At 43.2% G+C, this 22,766-nt stretch overlaps 1 protein-coding gene across 14 annotated transcripts in view; it reads right to left on the bottom strand.

The window, feature by feature from the left end:
* Nucleotides 1-6,252: 6,252 nt before the first annotated feature.
* MITF (melanocyte inducing transcription factor) overlaps nt 6,253-22,766 on the bottom strand; it is a 111,387-nt gene continuing 94,873 nt past the window's right edge. For 7 of the 14 annotated variants that reach the window (XM_074835987.1, XM_074835986.1, XM_074835985.1 and 4 more), the window contains 5 exons: nt 19,944-20,061; nt 16,459-16,533; nt 15,368-15,443; nt 13,050-13,206; nt 6,253-10,315 (listed from right to left, as the gene is read on the bottom strand). In XM_074835987.1, coding sequence (XP_074692088.1) covers nt 9,914-10,315; nt 13,050-13,206; nt 15,368-15,443; nt 16,459-16,533; nt 19,944-20,061 — 828 coding nt within the window. In that variant the 3' untranslated portion in view covers nt 6,253-9,913. The remainder of the gene's footprint in view (nt 10,316-13,049; nt 13,207-15,367; nt 15,444-16,458; nt 16,534-19,943; nt 20,062-22,766) is intronic. The other 7 variants (XM_074835989.1, XM_074835997.1, XM_074835993.1 and 4 more) reach the window with 3 other exon arrangements.

Raw genomic sequence — 22,766 nt, 5'->3', positions numbered from 1 at the left:
TCATTAGTGCTCAAGAAGTGATCGCTCAGAAGTGAAACCACAGAGTGCCCATAGCGTAGTTCACAGCAAGCTGTCTCCTCTGGGGGAAGTGAGTGACATTTATTCATTCATTTGGTTATTCCAACCTGAGGGCTGCGTGGCCTTGCACAGTGCTGTCCCACCATTGCTTGCTGTTGGACCCCTGAAGTCAGTTGGCGTATCTGGCTCATACACCATGCAAAAGAAGTGGGGCATCTTGACAGCACCACGCAAAATCTTGCTATATAAAATCTTTGAAGTGGGTTATCTCCTTCACTGCTTTTGGCATTCTGAGTTCTTCTTGTTTTCTTAGCTCATTCAAACTAGCCAAAAAAGAAACTCAGCTGCCAGCCTTTGCTCCCAGTGTAAGGGAAAGACACACTCCAGTTACAGGCCCCATGATGTAGCCGCAGATCAGCAGATATCGCTGCTGTGAAGCCTGACAGGAGCTGGATCTTGACAGCATAGCAGTCCTGTCTTGGGACTCTTGGATACTGAGGACATGCTGGCAAGACTCATCTTGCTGCCAAAATATATGGCAGTGGTTTTACTGTGCCACCCCCACCCGTGTGACAAATACGGTACAATTTGCATCAGTGTTGCCTATGAGCAAAGTGGAGCCTCAGGCCATATCACAGATCCACCTAGGCATCCCCACGGGCCTCCTTGTCCCCGGCTGGCTGGGGCTCTGTCCTCATCACAGTGCTTTCCAGGTAGATAAGGTCAGCCAGGGGAAAACCAAGAGAATCATGGGACACAAAGAAAGTTGATCATCTTCAAGCAACCTCAGTGTTACACCTCAGGATCCCGGCAGACTCAGAGCAGATTATATATCAGATGCTGACTGTGAAAGATGTAAAGGCAATGTCATCTTTATCCCTGGAGGTTGACTCAAAGGAATCACAATCAACAAACAGCCTTTGAATTATTTACGGCATTATTGTTTTTTCCTCCTTATGTCATAGCTATTTGTGCTGATGTGCTGGCTTCTGTTTTGCTGAATAAAAGCTATTAAAACTGGAAAACTTTTAAAATAATGATTCCATTGCTGCACGCAGTGCTTGCCTGTGTACATTTGCATGTTCTCAAGAGATGGAAAGACACTGGACAAGTGAGGAATAGAGCTGACATAATAAATCTTTTTTCCCTCTTGAGCCTGGAGATGTGCCTAAAAGTACACAAAAAAGACTTCCTCAGCCCTTCTCCAGAGCAATGTGTTTCTTTAGCTTCAGGACGGGGTTTCACACAGATGGTACCACCTTACCAAGCAGACCTCTCACAGGGCCCTCGCTGCAAACAGTGTAAAAGCACATCCTCAGAGCGACGTCTTCCCATAGAAATAATCCCCTAATGCTCTGAGTTAAACAAGCCTGTGGCTGAGGATATCAATGAAATTCTGTCCTTTTTCCAGACTGTCAAACAGGTTCATTCAGCTGGTTCCTGACAGCAGCCACCGAGAGGGGAAAGCATCTCTCCCGCTCGCAGGGAAGCCATCTGCACTGTTAGCCTTTCGCTAGAACAGAAAGGGACAGTGCAACACAAGACTAGATGAGAATCGGAATTTTTTAGGAGCATGAAAGAGCCCTGACTACAGCAGTGCTGAGGGGCAACATGCTGAGAGGCTCTGGGAGGGGAGATGCCTGTCGTCTCTGCCCCAATCTGGTGCTGGCCACTTCTCTGGAACCAGAGACCTGTAGCTCTGGTGCTCCTCTCCCAGAGTTGGCATGACCACTTGGGTACACTCGCGAGTGGTTTACCTCCTCTCCAGGAGTTGGATGGGCCATTTTTCACATCAGATAATCTAGAAATGAATGAAGAACAAGATTATTAGCTGCCCAACAGTCAGTGTCCTTCAGTGCAGCCATCCTACTCCCGTCTACCTACATGGAGGAGGTACAAGACAAACATCAACTTGAGTGGCTTATTTTAAATGTCCAGGGAGAGACTCAGAAGCATTTAGCACTCCAGTCCCATGGAAAGCCAAGCAGCAGCTCAGCAAGGTCCAGCCGAACTGAACCCAGAAGAGTCACAAAACTACACACACACACACACATTAAAAGCCCAACATTTAGGACTGATATGCTATCAGTGACAGCGACGTGGCTGCGGGTCACCTGCCAACCGTTGCCACACTTTGGCTTTGCCTCCATCTTCAGTAGCTGGTGTGTGTGTAACAACATATCAAAGGAGCTGGAGCACAATTAAGACTGAAAAGTGAACACATGATTATTATTTTTTACTCTCCCTTCTGCTGTGGGTGACAGAATACAATCAACCCCTGACATGCTTGGTTGCTTAGTAGCAGACAGCCACATTTTTAATTATATACTAAAATATGCTAAAGAACATAAAACGGCTGTGTGACTAATACGTGTATATCAAGAAAGGCATGTGACAGCAGCTAAATTGTTTCAGTGTCTGATAAAGAGTGTCTCTGCCAGGCTTGTCATCGAAAGATCAAGGGAAGGAGGTGGAAAGTATTATTAATAAAACAGCGACTTTTTAAAATACACCTCATTGTTTGCAGTGCATTTTTTTAAATGTCTAGCATGAATTTAATTCTTTTCCATTTATTCAGCTTTAATTCCTGCTTTTTCGAATGGAACTATTATCGTTAGACCTAAAATCTCTGCTTATTTTCTTATTACTTTCAATGACGTATTACTCCAAAGAGAAAAGTGGAAAGCCATACGGGACCCAGCTGGGTTTTCTACAGCACGAGTTCTTCATGGTTTTGTTTGAATAAAACTACTTTAGTGGTCAGAGAATAAGAAATTATTTTATTATTTACATGTTCTGAAGTAATTTCTTTTGCAACAACATGCTCTAGAAACTGGTTTGCAGCAGGGAAAGAAAAAGAGAAAGATTATGAGCTCTGATATTTTTTAATAAAGGGGTATCTAAGCAGTTATTACTCATGTCCAGTCAATAGTAACACTGAATGTACCGAACGTAAAATGAGAATTGGCCAGAGGTCTTCAAGACACTAACAGATTTTGACTAGATGTATTTAAAGTGGCCAAACAAACAGCACTGAACATAACAGCAACTGCCCTATTCCTGGTACAGTGCAACACGTACTCAACCATTCTGTGTTTGTCTGTCTGGAGCCGTTACCGCTGGTACAAATTACATGCTGCGTTCAGAGAAAACAACTTGCAAATGACAGTATTAAATCATAGCTCGCCTTAGATCAAGGCGAGTTCGCTGGCCTGTGCCGGGATGGAGCTAACGCAGCGCCATGGGGATGCCGCCTCCGCCCCGCCAGCGCCGGGATGCAGCCGAAATCATCACCACGGCGGGGTCTGTGCCCACCCAGGGAAGCCTCATTAAACCTTCGCAGCCGGCCGGAAAGAATGCAGCCCCACAAGAGTGTGCTGTTCCCCACTTTTCTAATTCCTGCCTAACTCTTGCTGCTATCAAAGGCGGAAAGAAGGAAAGCCAGCGGGAGCACTGAGGCACTGCTGAACGGCAAGAGAGCAGGCAGAGCATGTGAGCGAGACGCGAGCCCCCAGAGCCATGTGCTCCATCTACCAAACCCCACTCAGAAACGCAGAGCACACGCCGGGGGCCCAGTGACCCCCACCAGCACCCAGCTCTGCCCTGCTCCCACAGGACCCAGGCGCTTGCCCTCCCTCCCAAATAATTGCAGCTGCCCTATCTCCTGATGGCTATAGCGAGGCGACTGCTGGCAGGCTGTGCCCAGCTCCCAAAGCCTCAAACAGTGTCCTACAGCTCCCCCAGACACCCTGTGCAGCTCCCCGGGCCTCCCCTGCCCACAGCAGATGCATCGGGCATTAAGGATTTCTCTCATAGCTCCTCTGAGACAGTATCCACAATATGCAACCATGTACCTCAACAACGGTGATTTTTATAAATTATATATATATATATATTTATAAATATATTAAGAGTAATCAATACTGAGATTCTTTGTATGCCCTGGCTCGTCCTACTGACCGTAGCAGCCTTCTCATTGCCTCGCACAGCTCTTGGGCAGCACTAACATAGAGGTCTGTCACAGGAACCATCATTTCCCTCTGCGATCAGGTCTCAGCTGTGGGAAGCGCAGGGATGGGGTAACAGAGTGGCAGCAGGAGGGGCTGGAAGCTGCCTTCTCTCCAGGGAACCATGAATGAGAGCATCCGCCCGCATTCAGCATTGCCAAAGTTCAACAGAAGCCTTCTCGCTCCTTTGCGATCTAGTTGAGAAAGTCATAAAAAAGGAAGAAACTGCAGCTTTCAGCCTCGGTGGAAACATGAGCCTCATCACATGCCCGTTAAGAGAGTCACTCTCAAAAATTTAGTTAAAAATGGAACAGTTTCAAGTAAGGATGCACTTTGGATCATAGGCAAGGACAGTGGCGATGATCAGTGCACACGCATTCAACCTGTGAGCCAGCATCCTATTAAGGCTTATTGATTTTAGTAAGTCACGGACACTTTTTCAAGCCATTCCCCTGCAATTTTAAGCAAATGCATTTCAAATGAGCTGGAGAAACAGAGTACAACCACCATTCAGTGCCAGGACTTACCCCCAGATGCGATAGCAAAAGGAACAGCAGCGGCTGTACCTGCAGAGCCAGCGCAGTCACCATCTCCTGCCCGGCATCGGGAGCTGCCGAGCTCCCAGGTGCATCTCCTCGGAAGGAAAGCACGACGCAGTGACATGGTGGCAGGTCCTGCCATGCCACTGCACCACGCAGCCGAGCTCCGCAGCATCCCACAGTCTGGCTTTTCCAGCAAACCAGACCCCACCAGGTGTTGGTGGCCTTATTTTTAACATCCACTTTCTTACCCTGAACAGAATTTTTCAGGCTTGTCTGAAGGAACTAAAAGGGTTCTAACCAGACCTGCTACCACCTCCTGCTGACACACATTGAGCAACTGCTTACAGCCATTGTCCCCACAATGGGTTTTCTTCCTGCTCCTCCTGGGTTCTGCAATCCAGACAAATCCTGGAGCTGCTCCCACTGACAGCAGGAAATTCACTCCCAAAATGCAGTGCTGGCACAACTGACCACCAAAAGGAAAGCCAAAATACATCTAAAAACTCAAAATTTAAATTAGAAATTATATCCTAGGCTGCTAATAAATAGATTTCCTACTGCAGTACTACAATGCCACATTCTAATACTCTGCTGAATCTGTAAAGAAATAGCATTACAAAGCCTGCCTGGTAACACTCAGAAGCTTTTATTCAAATGCCTTCTCCAAGGAGGAAGCAGGGCTTTTCTACTGTAGTCCTAGCAGAGTCAGGTAGCTTTGCCCAGCATGGTTTGTTTGGTTGTTTTTTAAATTGAGTGTTGCAGGACAGCTAGCCACTTTTAATTGCAACAGAATAACGTATTTTCTACTCTTAATAAGGATCAGATTTTGAAGACACAGGCCAAATTCCAAGCTTCCATTGTTTGTATTCAGAGTTTAAAACCAATGAGATAATATGCATTAACCACCACCGCTGCTGCAGCAACGTCCACAGAGATGGTGAGGACTCCACGCTGTGAGCACAGTAAGCGACAGCCTGTTGGCGAACAAGACCAGAAGGGATGAAAACAACAGAGAGACAGGGAGAAATAATGAAGATGGGAAGACAAAACAAGAGCCCAGCTGCTTGCTAACCAGCACAGGCTGCAGCTGCAGGCACAATCCAGGAGCAGCTGTTTGCACATTGGGTGAGCAGAGGTTTTGGAGGAGTGACCCAAGGGGGAGCAGAGAGAGGACTGGGATCCCCCCGTGTGCAGGTCAGCTCGAGAGGGTGGTGAGGGGCTTCTGCAAACGGCTGCTGGGGGCAGGTGACCCTGCAGGAGGGACAGCATGGCAAGGAGGCGTAGGTATCCTGAGGCCTCACTGAGCCCACGCCTGACCCAGGACAGCTGGCGGGAGGTGAAGGGAGGCAAAAGGCAAAAGCCCACAGGAGGGGGGAAAGGCAAAGACGTTTTTCCATGTCCACCTGTTTAGTTCCTTATGCTGGACCACAAGCTTTGGGTCTATCCACTTGGGTGTGTATCTGCAAAGGCCAAGCGGGGCCTGATCCGTAGCTCCGTCCTCCCCGTGCTACCGCGGTACTAACACAACCGGACAGCTCTGGTACAACCAGAGCTGCTGACTGACAGCAGGTCAGGAACATGGACACATCCACCGCCAAGTCACAAACACGGGAGCACTGCTGGGACTTCAAATGCACAGAAACACAAGATTCACTTACATGGAAAACGAGTGGCTTACACAGACGTATGTGAAAAACCAAATGCTTTAATCCATCTATCAAGAACAACAGTTCAAATTATTTCATTGGATACATTAATATTGATCCATAATTTACAGTGCTATGGACCATACACAAATTATTGCTGCAGTCAACAGCAGATGAATATCAACATTACAGTACCAAGCATCATAGCAAGAGGCAGTAATTAATGTCACTTTTTCAAGAAATATAGGTATTTATACTTTTATCAACATCAGCTTCCCCCCCAGTGCATTTTATGTCAAACAACATAAATGTAAGTGCATTATTTTGTGCTTTGTGCTTTCCTTATGTACCTTCCTTTTGCTTTTACAGGTTGTAAGAGTTAAATATTGCTTTATAGGCCAAAAGCAGGAAGGAAGAACTTCATGGTACTCTGCATGTTCCTGCTTGTTGCATGGCTTTGGCAAAGTGAGAACTGGTAGGTATCCCGACCACCCGCTCAGGGAAGCTACAGCCAGCCCAGTGTCACACAAGACACCATCATCAGACTGGGCAACAACTTCTGTCCATCCCACTCCACCTAGTTCATGCCAAACCCTGCCTGTAATTGCTGTCTCTGTCCTCTGCCATTGATCCCCTGTAAAACGTCATGGCCACACGTTCCACGATGCTCAAACAGGCAAAGACATCTCCAGTTAGCACCCGCCTGGAGGTCCGTGTCTCCTAGAGATGTCCCCACTGCAGCGTCAACGTGCATCCATTCAAAGGGTGGGCAAACTCAAAGGAGGGCTGTAGCCTAAGGAAACACGGGGCGAAGAGTGAGCAGGGCACAGCCGAGTCGCGTGTTACCCCAGAGCAACACAACGTATGGAGAACACACAACACACATGCTGGGGCCACAGCAACTTTTATCAAGAAATCCAGCTCTTGATGTAACGGTTTTCCTTGAATCCTAACTCATCTCCACACAGCATGCAGCCAAAAATCAGAAGTCATGGCTGTCAGCAAGTACCAGTGGTTTCATGTAAGCTTGAAAAATGTTTATATACCACAGTCTAGACTTCAATTTCTGAATGCCCAGTATGGGCATCAAACCAAAAGCCTTATTCAACATATTCAGTGGTTCTGTTACTACACTCAAGCGCGCACACCCTGATTTTGTTGTACAATGCTGCAGAGCTGTCCCATTTTACTGGGGAAGGGTAACGCAGCCTTGTGTTACAGCTACAAGCATTTCACAGCCCTGATTTTCTTTACCTGTCACCGTTACCAAACAGCAGCACCAGAAGCCTGTACCCGCATACTCAACTCGGAGCTAACTACAGCACAGCTGCCTTGCAGGGAATGGGAGCATCTCCCTGCCCGAGGACCGTGACAGCTGCAGTGCACCCTGCAAACTCCTGGGTCCTGCCCTGGCCCAGAGCTTCGCTACTCTAGGAAAGACACATTCCTGAAAAGCTGTCTGGGGTGGGGGGGAGAGGCATCATTATAATCTAACTCCACTCCTCCTTCAAAAAATAAAAAAGAAAGAAAAAAGCCACAACTCGGTGGTTGCATCAACGCTCACACACAGCTCGCGGCTCAAGCAGAAACAGAGACGGCCGGGCGCAGCCAGCAACAGCCACGGAAAGAGCGACACGGACGCAGACCCTGGAGTATTGTCACAGGGAGCTGCGTCCCCACCGAGCCCTGCGCCCCTCGCCGTCAGCACCGGGAGGAGCGGGGCTGGGCAGGGGACGCTTCCAGGGGCCTTCCCTGGTGAAACGCTGGGGGAAAAGCTCAGCGAGCCACGGCGCAGGCTACGGGAACTCCCGACATTGTCCCCTGCTGTCCCATCGCTACCCAATTCACATTTGGTTTCTGAACACTAACTGCTGCGACCAAGGTTTCCTTATAAAGCCTGCCAAACTGGCACTCAAGTCACTAACCGTTTCACTTATCCTATGTAATTTCCAGTGTAGCACAGAGGAGAACAGGAAGCTCTTGTTTTCTATACGTAGGCACCATGCTACACTTCAACGTCCTGTAAAACATCACCCTAAAGCTCTCTCCTATGACACACTTCAGTCAGTGCTAGTCGAGGAAGACTACAACTAGAGTTTAAGGCACTTCATTCTGAACGAGATACGCTTGCCTGCCGCTTGCGAGTCAGCTGTAGGCTGCTAGTGAGAAATCCATTCACTCTGTCTAGCTCGTAACACCACATGTCACCTCTGTAAAACACCTAGGCTTGATATAATACAAGTATAACTACCGTTATTGCATAGGACTACACTTGAGTAGATAATGCACCGAACTACTTTTACAACATTGTTGCATGTTAAAAATTAATAACATTGTTATCAAGTAACAGTTATTTGCAGATACAGTAATTTACTCTTTTTTTTGTTTGTTTTTTTATGTCAGCCCCAGTGCTGAAATAAAACACAAATTACTATAACGGGTATATTAACTACATACTTATGTTTCCAAGCATATTACTACTTTTTTCTGTATCACTAAAAATAAATATGTAAGTTCAGTTTCTCTACAGAGTTGTTTTATTAACTAATCTAAATTTGTACTCTACCTTAAATGTGTTTAAAAACATTTTCAAAGTGAGACTGTAATATACAAAATATTCTCAAAATCTCTCTTAAAACACAGAACCCTGCAGAAAAGCTTCCTTTCAAGTGTTTACAATGTACGCAGAAAACTTCCAATGAGTTTTAAAAATGTCAAAAAATTGTTGCAATATTAAGAGGCAAAAATCTTACAAATGAAATACAAATATATTTAAAACAAAAAGTTGAGGATAACTAAGGAATCCATGCAAATCAAAATAAACTGTACAATGCAATTTAAAAAAAATAAAGCCAATTAGATATGTACAACATAATGTGCCCAGTTGATAAAATGTATCACTTTTTTTTGTCCAAAGAGTGTATACTGACTTACAGTGCTCCTGCTTGGTTTACTGTTGGCAAGCCATCAACACGTGTTACAAAACAAAATAAAAATCTAAGAGAAAAACTCGAACCATGATCAAAAGGAAAACCCAAATCAGCTCAGAGTAAAATTAAACAGCACTCTGAGAAAGAGACTCTTATCTCCCTGCAATTTTCAGCAACAGCGTTTTATATCGCAATCAACACAATCAGGATGTCTAAACACTTTTTTTTTGTTTGTATTCTGAGTGGAGTAGGGTGGGTATTTTTCCCTAAACACTTGTCATGTAAAGACCAACGTTTGAGGGACACTGTATCTTTAAGGCAGCACTATTCAATTAATACAACTACAAATTGGACTTTTTTTTTGGTTTCTTTACATTCTTTAACTTTACATTTTGTTTCCAAGTAAATAGGTTGCATTTACAATTCTACAATTCCCCCCTCCCCCCCAGTAGAAACAGACTCTTCATTTGTAATTCTATTGCTTTGAGTAGATTGACCAGTTCAAAGTTCTTGGCGAATCCAGTTCACAGATACTGTACATATGTTGTACAATATTTTGGAGGCAATGGTAGTTTTAAAATAGAATATACAAGTTTCTTCACAAAATTTCTAAAAAAATTCCTATATATATAATATATACACACACGCACACACACTGGGCTACTGATGAAGCACAAGGAAAAAAAAATCAAAAAATTCTACAAAAGGTAAATTATTTAATCTACTGATCAAGAAACAAAGCAGTTTATGAAAGGCGTGCCAAGTATATGCTAACAAGCATGATCGGTGTCCTCCATGCTCACGCTGCTCCGCCTGCTACTCGTCTTCGACGCTCCAGGAGACACAGAGGAAAGTAGCGGGTCAGTTACTCCAACAGGAGAGAGGGTATCGTCCATCAAGATATCTTCCAGTTTGGATCCCATTTTTGCAGGAACACTGTAAGTGCCAGTCGGTTCAGTCACATTTCCGAGGTTGTCACTGAAGGTGATGGTACCGTCAGTGAGATCGAGGGTGGTAGTGCAAGACAGGTCTGTGTGGTGCGGCATGATGTCTTGGTTGCAGTTGTCCAGCACAGGCTCTTGTTTGATGACCCTGTTGACCATATCAGGGGAGCAAAGGCCTGTAGAGGGGACAAGGGACAGTCCGTGTGCCCGAGCTTGCATCTCAAGTTCCTGTGAAGGAGGATAAGGGACAAATTAAAATAAAAATTCTGAAAGCAAAATCCGTTACCTTACGCTCTTGTGTACTGTGACTTCTGTTTCTGTTTCTGTACTGAGTTTCCTTCTGTTGGACACAAACCGTTTCTTTCCTTTCCAGTAGTGACAAGTGCTTGTACCTTGTACACTTCTCCCCTGCAGATTTTCACCTGAACATCCATCTCGAAGAGGTGGGTGAACACCACCCCACACAGGTCCTTCACACTTCTCCTCAGAACCTACACCAGGGCCAAAACCCAGCGCCCTGTAGAACAGACACATTTCCCCTCGGGCCTCTTCTCAACCCAGTGCCACAGCAGGCAAGTTTGGCATCAAGTCAGGTGAGGAAAGCATTTAAAAGTTGGAAATAAAAAAAAAAAAAAAAAAAAAATATTGAAGCGTAATCTTAGTACTTTTTAAAAAAGTCACATGTGAAGGTATAGCATGCCTGTATCATGCTCGTCATTTCCTGCTGAGAGACGGGAAGGGACATTTCTAATTCTACAAGTCTGATAGAGCTGGAAGTAAAGAGGTCAGCCAAAACTGAGCAACACTATTCCTGCACTGAAAAATTATAGGCAAGTCATAGGAAGGCCTTAGACTTCACACACAGCCAGGAATCTCCATGAAAAGTTTAAATCTCACCTTCACATTTAATCATACGGATGCACTTGACTGAAGACAGATAATAGAAGAGTTCACTTAAATGCCCTTTCTCAACAGCAGCAGTAAGAGAGATGTTCTGATTCTACTTAGGCATTATGGTAGGCAATCACAATCACTGTTGTGATTGTACTGTTTCTGGATATTCCTATCACTGAGGTTGATTAAGAGCCTTTTTTCCATTTTCAAGCTAAGATAACAAGCTTGTAATGGCATACTGCAAGATCAACAGAGAAGGTGGAACAAGGAAGCACTTCTTCCATCAGCTAACGTGAGAAAATCGTTGAGTTCCTTATTCTGTGCTTAATCAGAATCAACACAGAAAGGGAAAATACACACTTCAGGTTATTTGCTGTCAGATGTATTCTCCATTATTCAAGGGTCTATTTTTCATGTTATTTTGATTGAAGGAGCAGCCAGAGCAGATGGATATGCAAAGGAAGATGAAAAATGCTTGAAAAGTGATCTGACTTAGCGTTGAAATACCACTGCTTGACGCTGCTCTGCAGAGGGGTTGCACATCGTTATCGTCTCACTCTAGCAAACAGATTGCTCAACAAAGTACAAAAATTGTGCTGAAGTTCAGCCCAGCCTGTTCTATTTTAAAGCTGTTTACTTCCACACTTGACTCTCAGGTATTTCTAGCTTCATTATCTACTCTGTGGATTAGCCGTGCTGCGGTTCAGGGGTCTCCCGACACAGCAGCCAGCCTGGCACACTGCAGCCTGCACGCAGAGTTCAGCTGTTCGCACTGCAGGCGAGTAACAACACGAGAATGTCTGGGACATCAGGACATCACCGTCTCTGCGTTAGGTGTTCTTACACTCAGTTCTGGATATACTTCTTTAATTACCCTGTATGGAGAGGGTTGAATATCCAGCTACCTTTGCCTACTGGAGAACAGAGTTGACAACAAAAGCTATGCAGGCTGCAAGGCTAAGATTTCCTGTCCATCTCAAGGTGAAGGCAAAGGAATTAAATAAAGAGAGTCCTCACCCCTAAATCTCAGTGTAATACAGGCTACTGGGAACCTGGGTGAATCTAACAAGGCAACAACCCATGGAGAAAACATATTCATGACACCTACTGCTTTTCAGTGTTGAAAAGGAGAACTGTTTTACAGTCCTACAGACGTCAAGGAACAAGGAAGACAACCAATCATAGCTCCTCAGACAAAAAAAAGCAGCTCAACATCCATAGCTCTTGGCTGTCTTACTGCGACAACTCTTGGAGCCCTCACATTAGGTGTGCTTCTTTGCAACTGCTCTCAGACAAGCCAGGGCAGCCTCAACGTTAAATACAGCTGCCAGTCTCCAAGATAGCTATAAGGAACTCGAGCTACAGTGCTGCAGGGTCTGTCCCCAATACTGCCCTCCCTGCCCATTCTGTCCTGCGAGCAGTGTTTACCCTCCACCAGAAAGCAGATTCCTGCAGAACATCAGGGAGAGGCTGATCAAGAGAAGACATAAGAGATCATATGTAGAAGACCGCAATCTGCAGAGTTCTCTGACAGATAGGGCCTAGATTGGTCCCCACATAATTCAGAAAACCCACAAGCAAAACAAAAAGATTTCATTTATTGCCACTCATCTGAAACCACCTCAGAAGAAAACAAGCACTAAAGCTACAGGTCAAAAGAACTCCACAAACAAGACAACTAAAGTGAGCGTATCCCAAACAGCTGAACCGAATTTCATCACTATCAGCAAATAGATGATATACAAAGTCCCAATTCCTTAGGTCTGGCACCCAGGAAAAACCACTAACATATAAATCTTTTTTATAGTATGGCTTGCAACTTATATTGGCCATGGTAGAACAAAAATAGACCAGCCATAAATGCTTTACTAGGGTGCTGGGATTTTATTTTGAACTAATGTATCCTGGGGTTTTTTTTTTGAAAAATCTCTGCAGACATCTCAGCATTGGTCACAATTAAGATGGTGGTTCCTTCTAATCCATATTCCTACAAACAAGCTTCAGTTACCATTATTTGCAGTCTCACACTGCAACATCAAGAGTGTTTGCACCTTATTTATCAGCAAACCTGTATTCGGAGCAGCAGGTGCCTGTTGGCATGTTCCAACTTCTTCTGTCTGTTCTCAAGCTCCTTTGTGCGTTGCTGTTCTCTCTGCAGCTTACGGATGTAGTCCACTGACGCTTTTAGAATAGTTCCCTTATTCCAGCGCATATCCCTTTGAAATCAACACAGAAGTAAAAGTTAAGGCTCTTGGGGAGGCTTTATTTTATAGTCATTACCTTCACATCAACAGCTGTGATTACACCTCATATATACATTTCGCCTGGTTAGTATTTATTCCCAGTTTAAGAATACAGAAGGCATTTGAAATGCTCTAGAGGGGGCCAGAGTGTAGGTATTGGGAAGCAGCCCAAGGGCAGGTACTGGGAAGCAGCCTGCAGCCAGCCCTGGCCCAGCCGAGAGGCACAGAGCCCAGGAGCTGCCCTGCAGCCACCCGGGCTCCCCGCAGCCCCCTGGGGCCAACCCCCTGCCTTCTGCACAGTTTGGGACCAGCACTGTGCAGAGTGAAGACCTGGGGCTCCTTTTGTTGCCTTATGGCAAGGCTGCAAGACAACAACCATCAAACCCCACAAGACTCTTCTCAAACATCGCAGGGCTTGCTAGCTGGGTGATGCTCAATTTCAGCTGGGGAGTTACAAGGACCATATATGACCTGGTGCTTCTGTGGGAGAAAGACCCGAGACCCTTTAGCTTCCAAGAAGGAGCAAGCCATAGTCCTCCTGGCAGCACTGTATCACAGCTGTGTTACGGTAGGAAGAGAAGAGCCCAATACAGCAGCATACTCAGGTGCTTTAAACTTAAACTCTCGATAAAATACAAATGCTTCATTGCACCCTAGGGGTGATGGTTCTTCAGTCAGGGGGGTATGTGGCTCCCATATTGCCTCTCCCACATTATTCCTCCCACACTCGCTTTAGAGAGAGAGGCTGTCTGCATCATCTTCTCCCCCACATCATCTTACTTAGTTTAAATTAAAAAAAAGTTTACTTCAGACTGTCAGACCAAAGATAGGGCCATGAAGATGATCAGGGGGCTGGAGCACCTCCCCTGTGAGGACAGGCTGAGAGAGTTGGGGGTGTTCAGCCTGGAGAAGAGAAGGCTCTGAGGAGACCTTAGAGCAGCCTCCTAGTACTTAAAGGGGCTACAGGAAAGCTGGGGAGGGACTCTTGATCAGGGGATGTAGGGAGAGGACAAGGGGTAACAGTTTTAAACTTAAAGAGGACAGATTTAGATTAGATGTAAGGAAGAAATTCTTCCCTGTGAGGGTGGTGAGACACTGGCACAGGTTTCCCAGAGAAGCTGTGGCTGCCCCCTCCCTGGAAGGGTTCAAGGCCAAGTTGGACGGGGCTTTGAGCAACCTGGTCCAGTGGAAGGTGTCCCTGCCCATGGTGGTGGGGTGGGAGGTAGAGGATCTTTAAGGTCCCTTCCAACCCAAACCATTCTGTGATTCTACAAAAGATCCACCTGTCCTGTAGGCTGATACTGTGCAGTATTGTCTTGCTTGCCTTAGAGGAAGCTAAAGAGCCTCTCCAAAGAGTAGCTATGAGTTGCTCCGTGAGCCTTAAAATAAAGGAAACTCTCCCCAGAAGCATAACGGGGCACTGATTCAGATTTAAGTGAGACTTTCATGCTCCAGAGCAAGGGGTGTTCCTTGCTATTGAATCAGCATTAGGAAAGCATTAAGAAAAGTTAGTAGCAGTAAAATTACTTACAAGAACTACTGGGAAATTAACACAAACACTGGCAAATTATCAGTGAACAGACACATGGCTACGCTCTTTATTTTTCTTCTTTTCTCTTGAAGGGAAGGGGAACATGATGGCTTCCCAGATGAACTGCCCTCCATTTTCACAGAAAGAGGGATTGGTTCTGTCTTGCCAAGCTATGACATCTAATAAATTAAAAGAATCATCTAACAAGACAAGCAGCCAGGCAACCAGCAAGCAGCAAGACTAGTCTAAGGTATCACATCCTGACAACTCTATCTCTGGTAGGGCAGTCATTCCTAGCATCAACCCCTACCCTGCCAAAGCACAGGATCCTGCCGGATGCTGAGCTGCTGCACAACAGTACAGAGACTGTTTTGTGACAAAAATCATCAAATTAATATAAACTTTAGCAAGTTCCAAAAGGGAAAAAATAAACCTCAAAAGTCTTCAGAAAATATAACGGAACCTTCAAGCATTTCTACAGTCACAGAGTATCAAGATCATAGAAGAAAACTTGGATTTTTTTTTCATAAATTCTTTTTCTCCCCTAAGTTTGGGTTTGGTTTTTTTTTTAACACGTCCCTCCCACAGTTTCATAGAGCACATTATACTTACGGGTCATTTGACTTGGGTATCAAAGTGCCTAGTTCTTTTATACGATCATTAATATTAAATCTTCTTCTTCGTTCAACTTTAGGAAAAACAGCACAAATGTTACAAGTAATATTCACACTTAGTTACAACATATAAAGTGTTTCATCAAAGATTTCTTTAAGCACCTTTGAAATGTTCGCCTGAAGCTTAAAATCCAGTGACACAATAATTTATTTTGCTTTCCTACACATGAACACACTAAGACAGAAGTTCTGTCTATACTATAAAAATGTGGGACTGCTGGAGTGGCAGAGTTAAACTCAGACTCTAAAAAACAGGATGGCTGTGTTACCATAGGACTCAACTGAGAAGCAAATGTTTTCCTATGGAAAAAGCATCACAGATGAATTCAGAGACAAAAAATTAGATGCTCAAAGAAATCCCAAAGCAGGAAGAGGGACAAAATGTATAGTCTCTTTTTAAAATTCCAGATGCAACACTCCAAGTATCCAAAAGTCAAACTTAAATACCAATTCTCCTGCATTCGCTTTTCATGCTATGGAAGAGGCTTCTGTATAGCTCAAGGCATGAAACACTTCCTTTTTTCTAGTAATATAAAGTATAAAAGGACATCTTAAGGATCCTTTAGGTCATAAGATGCTCATTATTTTAAAATATTTTTTTCCAACTTGGAAATACGCATTCCCTTCAAAAATGGAATTTATAAAATTGCCACACTGAGGACACACACTGATGTTTAAAGTCACAAATTGACCACATATCTAAAATTTTAGATTAATTTTTAAAATTCATAATTTGTCATAAGCAACTGGATCAAATGTTGTTCCCAGTAATTCCACGGATAACAACCACCTATTCACTTGGGTTATTGAAAAAAAAAAAAATAAGAGAGTTTAAAATTCAATAGTAGATTTAAGCACACATTTTACAAAAATTCAAGATAGTTAAACCTATGGGCATAACATAATGAACTGGTGCTATATACTACATGCAGTGAGTGTCAGATTCAGATTTAAAACACCAGCATTTGAACACTTAACACCTAAAATCATTACTAGAATTGGTGCAAAATGCAAAGAACCAAAACTTACTCAAGTTGTGATTGTCTTTCTTTTGCCTCTCCTTAGCCAACGCTCTCGCTTCTGATTCTGTAGGAAAAATACATGCTGTGCATGTGAATGAAGTAATTAGAATTAAAGTAATTCAAACACAACATTTCAGTCTGTGAAACATTTGCGCAGGAAGCCTGATCCGTGTTTGTCAAACCAATTATTACACCCATTACAACAAGTGAGAAGGGTCTGTACATCGAGCTGTCATTGCCTATACACAACGCTGGTGTTGAGCTTCACCCCTGCACCTGCGGAGCATCTCTTCCCACACCTCCCATACTGACTTCCATGACGAGAGTGTTTCCCACGGAGGCTCTGATTCAGCAAGGTATTTGAGGACAACGAACTGCTGAAATCCAGCATACCTTCTCCTAGGTTTACATACAGCTGGCACGCTCACGTACCACACAGAAGCTGAACCAGAGGAACAGCATGCTTACTGCATTGCTACCCGCGCAGGATGTGAAGCAGTCAGGAGTCAGAGGAATGAAGGCTGTGTCCTTCTGCGGCACGTGCATGCACATCACCACAAGACTCAAGGTATAACTTAACCGACCTATTAAAAATACTGTATTTTCCAGCTATGCTAACTGTTCTCATTATGTGAAAAAAAAGAAAAAAAAAGAAAAATTGAACACCTTTATTAGCAATAATGTTAGAGAACAATGTTCCGTGCTTCAGGAAAAGGAAAAAGAAAAATAGTGACAACTGTGCTGCACATCAGTTGACTCCTCAACTCAGAACTGCTCGTAACCCTGCTCCACACATTTTTTATTGGACTTCAACATGCAATAGTTCAGGCAAAAGCATAACTAAATTTGTTATTTTTAGTTCCCATTTGACCTTACTTTTCTCAAGCAATTTTAAGTTTTCTCATGTTTGCTCTACCCCTTTTAATTTTTGAAAAAGGTGAGATCATTAATCCTTGACCTGTTGCATCTAAATCTTAAAACCAGCAAGCATTATTTAGTTCCACAGTAAGTCAGTGAGGAGGAATGAGTGTACAATCTATTATCACACATTCCATTACGGAAACAAAACCCCTCACTGTCTCCAACAAGTTTCTTTCCTGTATTACTTTATTTTTAAGGAATATGGATTATGTCCCACCCAATTCAAAATAACAGGTGATAAGGGTTTCCCTTGGAGTACCAGAAACTTACTACTTCATTGCTTAGAATACACAGCTACTCAATATCACACACAGCGTAACAAGACATATCCTTTCCTATGCTAGGCTCCCAAAGGAGCCCAAAAAAAGTTCACAAGATCATTGCATGTCTTAATGAAATTTTGGCTTAATCCAATATTGCTTTATAAAACAGATACAAGATTTGTAAGGCCAAAACTGATAGACTGCACTCCTGGGTAAGCAGCAATCCCATTAAACACTATACATAACTACAGCTGAGAGCTCACAACCATCATCCACATCAGATGCTGGGATAACAGATTTGATTCTTTTGGGGGTTCTTCATCATTTTTGTATTTATACAGTAGGATGAGGAAAAGTTTCTGACAAATGCTAGATTTAAATATTGCTAGCTCACTCCAGCTTAGCTCAAGCAGCTAAATCAGGAAATGGAAAACCAAAAATTTCTGCCTGCAATAACATGCTGATTTTAAAAATCACTGGCTGTCAGAAAACACCATCAATAGTGCTTTCTGCACAAAGGCTTGGCCAGATCAAAGTGACTGCTGTTAAATTTGAATTTAATTCCTAAACTTCTCCTAAGTGAAATGCAATCTGCTAGCATATATTTTGAACAGAAAAAGCACTCACCTAAATTCTTTCTGTGTACAGGTAGCATATAGACATTTAACTTAGTTCAGGACTATTTTGATGTACTGAGGACTTCCATAAGACCACTTCACTCACTGATTTCCCCTCTCTTGCTGCCTTCTTTGCCTTACACAACCACCTGCAGTAAATCCACCAGCCTGGACATCCAACAAGTTGGATGTTTAGTTTGCAGTCTACAGCTACCTTTATCTTTCTATTGGGGCAATTAAACTGTCTGTAATGCAGGACTGAGTAGTTCTCATGCCCTTCCACCCTCCTCTTAACATAGTTCCATTGCTATATAAGCTCTTCTTCTTCTAGCAGCCACAAATCATTGTGCGGTTTGTGTGTCTTCATTTGGTGCTGAATTCAAATTTTGTGCAGTTATATAAATGCAAATATCTGCCAGCTCAGAGATGTGGCACTTCCTCCTGAGAAGGTGACTCCTGGGCTATTAAAACTGCTCTACTTAAACTAATTCCTGCCCAGAACCTGCTTTACAACTGAGTCAGCCTGTGAGTTTTCACAACAGAAACCCAGAAAGATGACAGAGAAGAAAGAAACTATGCCTCTGCCATACTGCATATAGTATGACTCCCTGCTGGGCTTAAGAACAGCCATTTCTGGGTATTAAGATGATTTTGTCATTGGTTCTAGAACGGAATTTGTTCGTCTTGAGGACAATCTTGCCTTGTATACTGTACCCCGCATGTGCTTATATCTTTTCAAGTGAAGCAGAACAACAAAAATAAAACATGCTTGAGAATACGAAACTTCTTATTTCTTCCTTCAAACTATTTAGCTTCTGTACACATGCACTTGAGAAAAGAGGCTTTTAGTGTCTCCCCTCCCGCTGCCTCCCACAGCTTATTCAGAGCACTGCTGGCAGAACCCACACAACAAAAAATTTACAGGATAACTCAATTTCATCTCAACTTACAAGATGCATATTCTCTCTCTTGAGTGGCTAATTTTACATTTTATAGGATCTAGGTGTCCATATTTTATACTACAATGGGTTACTTGTTCATTACTGCCCTCCCCTACTCAACATGCAGCATTTCTGGACATGAATTCCAGAGAGACTCAAGATTTCACAGAATCATTCAGGTTGGAAAAGACCCCTGGGGTCATCGAGTCCAACACTCAGCCCTACTCTACAAAGTTCTCCCCTACACCATATCCCCCAGCATCTCATCTAAACGACCCTCAAACACATCCAGGGATGGTGATTCCACCACCTCCCTGGGCAGCCTATTCCACTGTCTGACCACTCTTTCTGTGAAAAAAATTTTCCTAACGTCCAGTCTAAACCTCCCCTGTTGCAGTTTAAATGCAGATTTGATAAAAGTTTGGTGTTGATAGAGCAAACAATAAGTCCAAACTAGAAAACAGCTCTGCAGGACATGCATGGAAGCTTCCTGTGACACAATGTTTTCAATGTGCAGATTTGACTGTAACAACTAGGGACTTCATCTTCACTTGCAACAGTGAACACACACATGCCCACACATGAACACAACTGCATTTCTGGCTAATACAGCTGCTAAAAAATGGTCTGCAAAGCAAAAAGTAACTATTCATTCCTAGATTCTTTGTCATAACAGAAACTATATCCAATATCACCTGTATCCAAAACAATTATACTATTGCTCCAAAGTGGTATTTTAGACATATTTACCTGTGAGCTCCCTTTTTATATTAGGAAGATTAGCTGGACATGAGTTGCTGATGTTTAGTCCTGGAGGAGGCATGCTTTGGTTGCCGTAAAGGTCAATCAAATTGCCAGACACAGGCAACTGGAAAAGATAAACAAGGAAAAGGATCAATTGGTTTGCCCTTATGAAAGGCTTTGTACAGAAGAACAGAGTCAGGATCTGCTAAGAAATCTGTGCTCTTTTTCATGTGCAAACAGAGCGTGCAATAAGGTCAGCAAAAGTCACAGATAAACACAGGATGAGGAATAAAACACTTACACTGGGAAAATTCTGTCCTCTCTCCTCGAGAATATACAGGGGAGATAACACGCTGACAATACTGCTGTATTGTTGTTCCTTATTTTTCTGTGAAACTATTGCATCTGTACCCCCATCACTTCTCTTACTCAAAACATCTGAAAAAGCCTACAGAAATCTCACAGAGGAAGCCCCCCTTTTTCCAGGAATATGAGTGAAAGTACTTAGCAAGTTGTCACATGCTTGAAGAACACTATATTAATCAATTCACATTTTTCATGTGATTTGAAAGCTACCTACACAGAAAATATTTAAGTTTACTTTAACTTGTTTTTTGCCTTACGTAACAAAAACGTGCATCAGTAGGAGGAGAATTATTTTTACATTGTTTCCTCAATTACTTGTTCATTCTGCTATTCTTATTTAGGTATGTTTAAAGCAAGGAGATTTATACAGAAATAGGATAGTATTCCAACAAGACTTAGCAAAGCTATCCCTTTAAATTGAAACATATTTAAAGTTTACATTTATCCTGAATGGATTATTTTACCCATCTCTTTTTTGTTTTCAAACTAGGTTTTGAAAAGACAGGTATAAACCACTTTGATATCTTATCTGAGTGGCAATACTTCTTATCATTGTTGCTGCAAAGAAAATCAATCCCTCCAAGACACTGATCCTGCAGAGATTAAACTATTAACTTTACACCCATGTAAATAATGCTGTTGAATACAATGGAGTGAGTCACAGCCTGGACTATTAAACTCCTACTGATGGTCCTTGCCAGACTGAGACTTAAGAAAATTTCTCTGCCATCTGGAGCTACCATAAGAAGCAAAGTTGATATGCATCCATTAAAGTCCCACCAGCTAGAAGCCATGCACCCAGTACCTGTCTTGAACAGACAGTGGCCAACAACAAAGTCCCTGGACTCAATCTTTAAGTGACAGAGGAAAAATGTAACTGAATTCTTACCAAGATTCAGCCTTGCAATTCCTCACCCTCCCCTTAGCTCTTGAATGCAATATTTAAAAAAAACAGAAGAAAAAAAAAAGGAACATCTATAATGAAGCTAAGGTCACAGCTGTGTATCACAGACTATGGTCCCAGTTGTGACCTTCCCGCATTAATGTCAGGGTGACCACTCACTCTCACTGCTCTACAAGGCTGACCCTTGTATCTTTTGGCCCCCCAAATGCATCCATGACACAGGCACAGCCATAGCGTCATACACCCTTCTGACTTGGATGTGCTTTTTCTATTCATGCTCCTAAGCATGGGGAGAGCACAAAGACCTTGTTTGTAGCCCAGGGACTTGAAGTTCAAAACCAGACATGTGAAATCTAATTAGGAATTTCAGGGAATAAAAAGATATTTTTTTCAGAAATCCAGAAACTAGCATCTCAAAGCCAGGGTAAAGCAGCTAGGTTATAATGAAACATGGTGAACAGTTAAGGTCACCAAGCTGCAAGTTGGACCCTGCTTATTACAAGTTTGTGATATATTATCGTTTTCTTTTAAAGGTGTCAACACTGTGCCAGATTTCCATGTAAATAAACAGGACCTGCATAAGCAATCACCACAAAAGGTGACAGTAACACAGGCAGCAGCTGCTGAATGTGCACACTGAAGTGCTGCAGAAGATGCAAGCACCAGAGGAACCCAAGCAAGAGCTGTGCAACAGCCAAAGCACAAGCGCCACTGATGCACCATTAGCCAAATAAAGGGACAAATTTGCACAGCTGCTAAATGTTGCAGGTTTGCATGTGCACACAAATGCTTATCACAGAAATTTACATTAGAGGTAGATGCCAACCGTCTCAGTTTAAATCAGTGATCCATAAGGAAAGAGACTGATTGGCTTCTTTCTTTGACTACTTTTCCCAGCAAGCTGAACTCCACAGGTCAAAATTCAGTTTTAACTTTTTACTACGAGTGTGACTATGTGTATGGTCAGTCCACACCCAGTAGAAGCCTCTGAGAGGCCTCTTCTCCAGGATGGCTGCAAGTCACATCTTTGTGACTAACTTCACACAATTTCTTTCAAATGAAAAAAAATATAAAGCACATACAACACTTCAGGTCATCTCTCACATGGCTAAAATACCTGCAGTTAAAATTGAGGCACATCCTCTGTTCACAATTATATTCCAGGTCCCAGAGGAATAAAATTAGTTGACTTGTAAGGTAAGACCAATAATCATCAGTGCAGAGTTTAGAGAAGTGGAAAGGGGAGAGGACCCCTACGCTGAGGGCATTGGTTTGAGATGGCCAAGTCAGTAGTGCTGTAAGAACACAAAAGCAGCCACTAGGATGAAATGGGGCAAAAAAACCCCAAAAGGGGCTTATAATGGACACAACAGAGCAACACCTAGGCATTTATTTCAAATGCTTCCTATTAGAAGAAACTGGAAAAAATGAAACACTGATTGGAAACATTTCAGCTCTGATCTATTAAGACATTCAAGCCTTTCATCCTTGTCTCCAAGTACAAAGAGGTGGGAAAACGTTCAAAACTCTCACAGCCATTTCACTGGGAAGATGGAATC

The sequence above is a fragment of the Strix aluco genome, chromosome 11 (genome assembly GCF_031877795.1).
Source record: "Strix aluco isolate bStrAlu1 chromosome 11, bStrAlu1.hap1, whole genome shotgun sequence".
NCBI lineage: Eukaryota > Metazoa > Chordata > Aves > Strigiformes > Strigidae > Strix > Strix aluco.
This window is presented reverse-complemented; position numbering and strand designations above follow the sequence as displayed.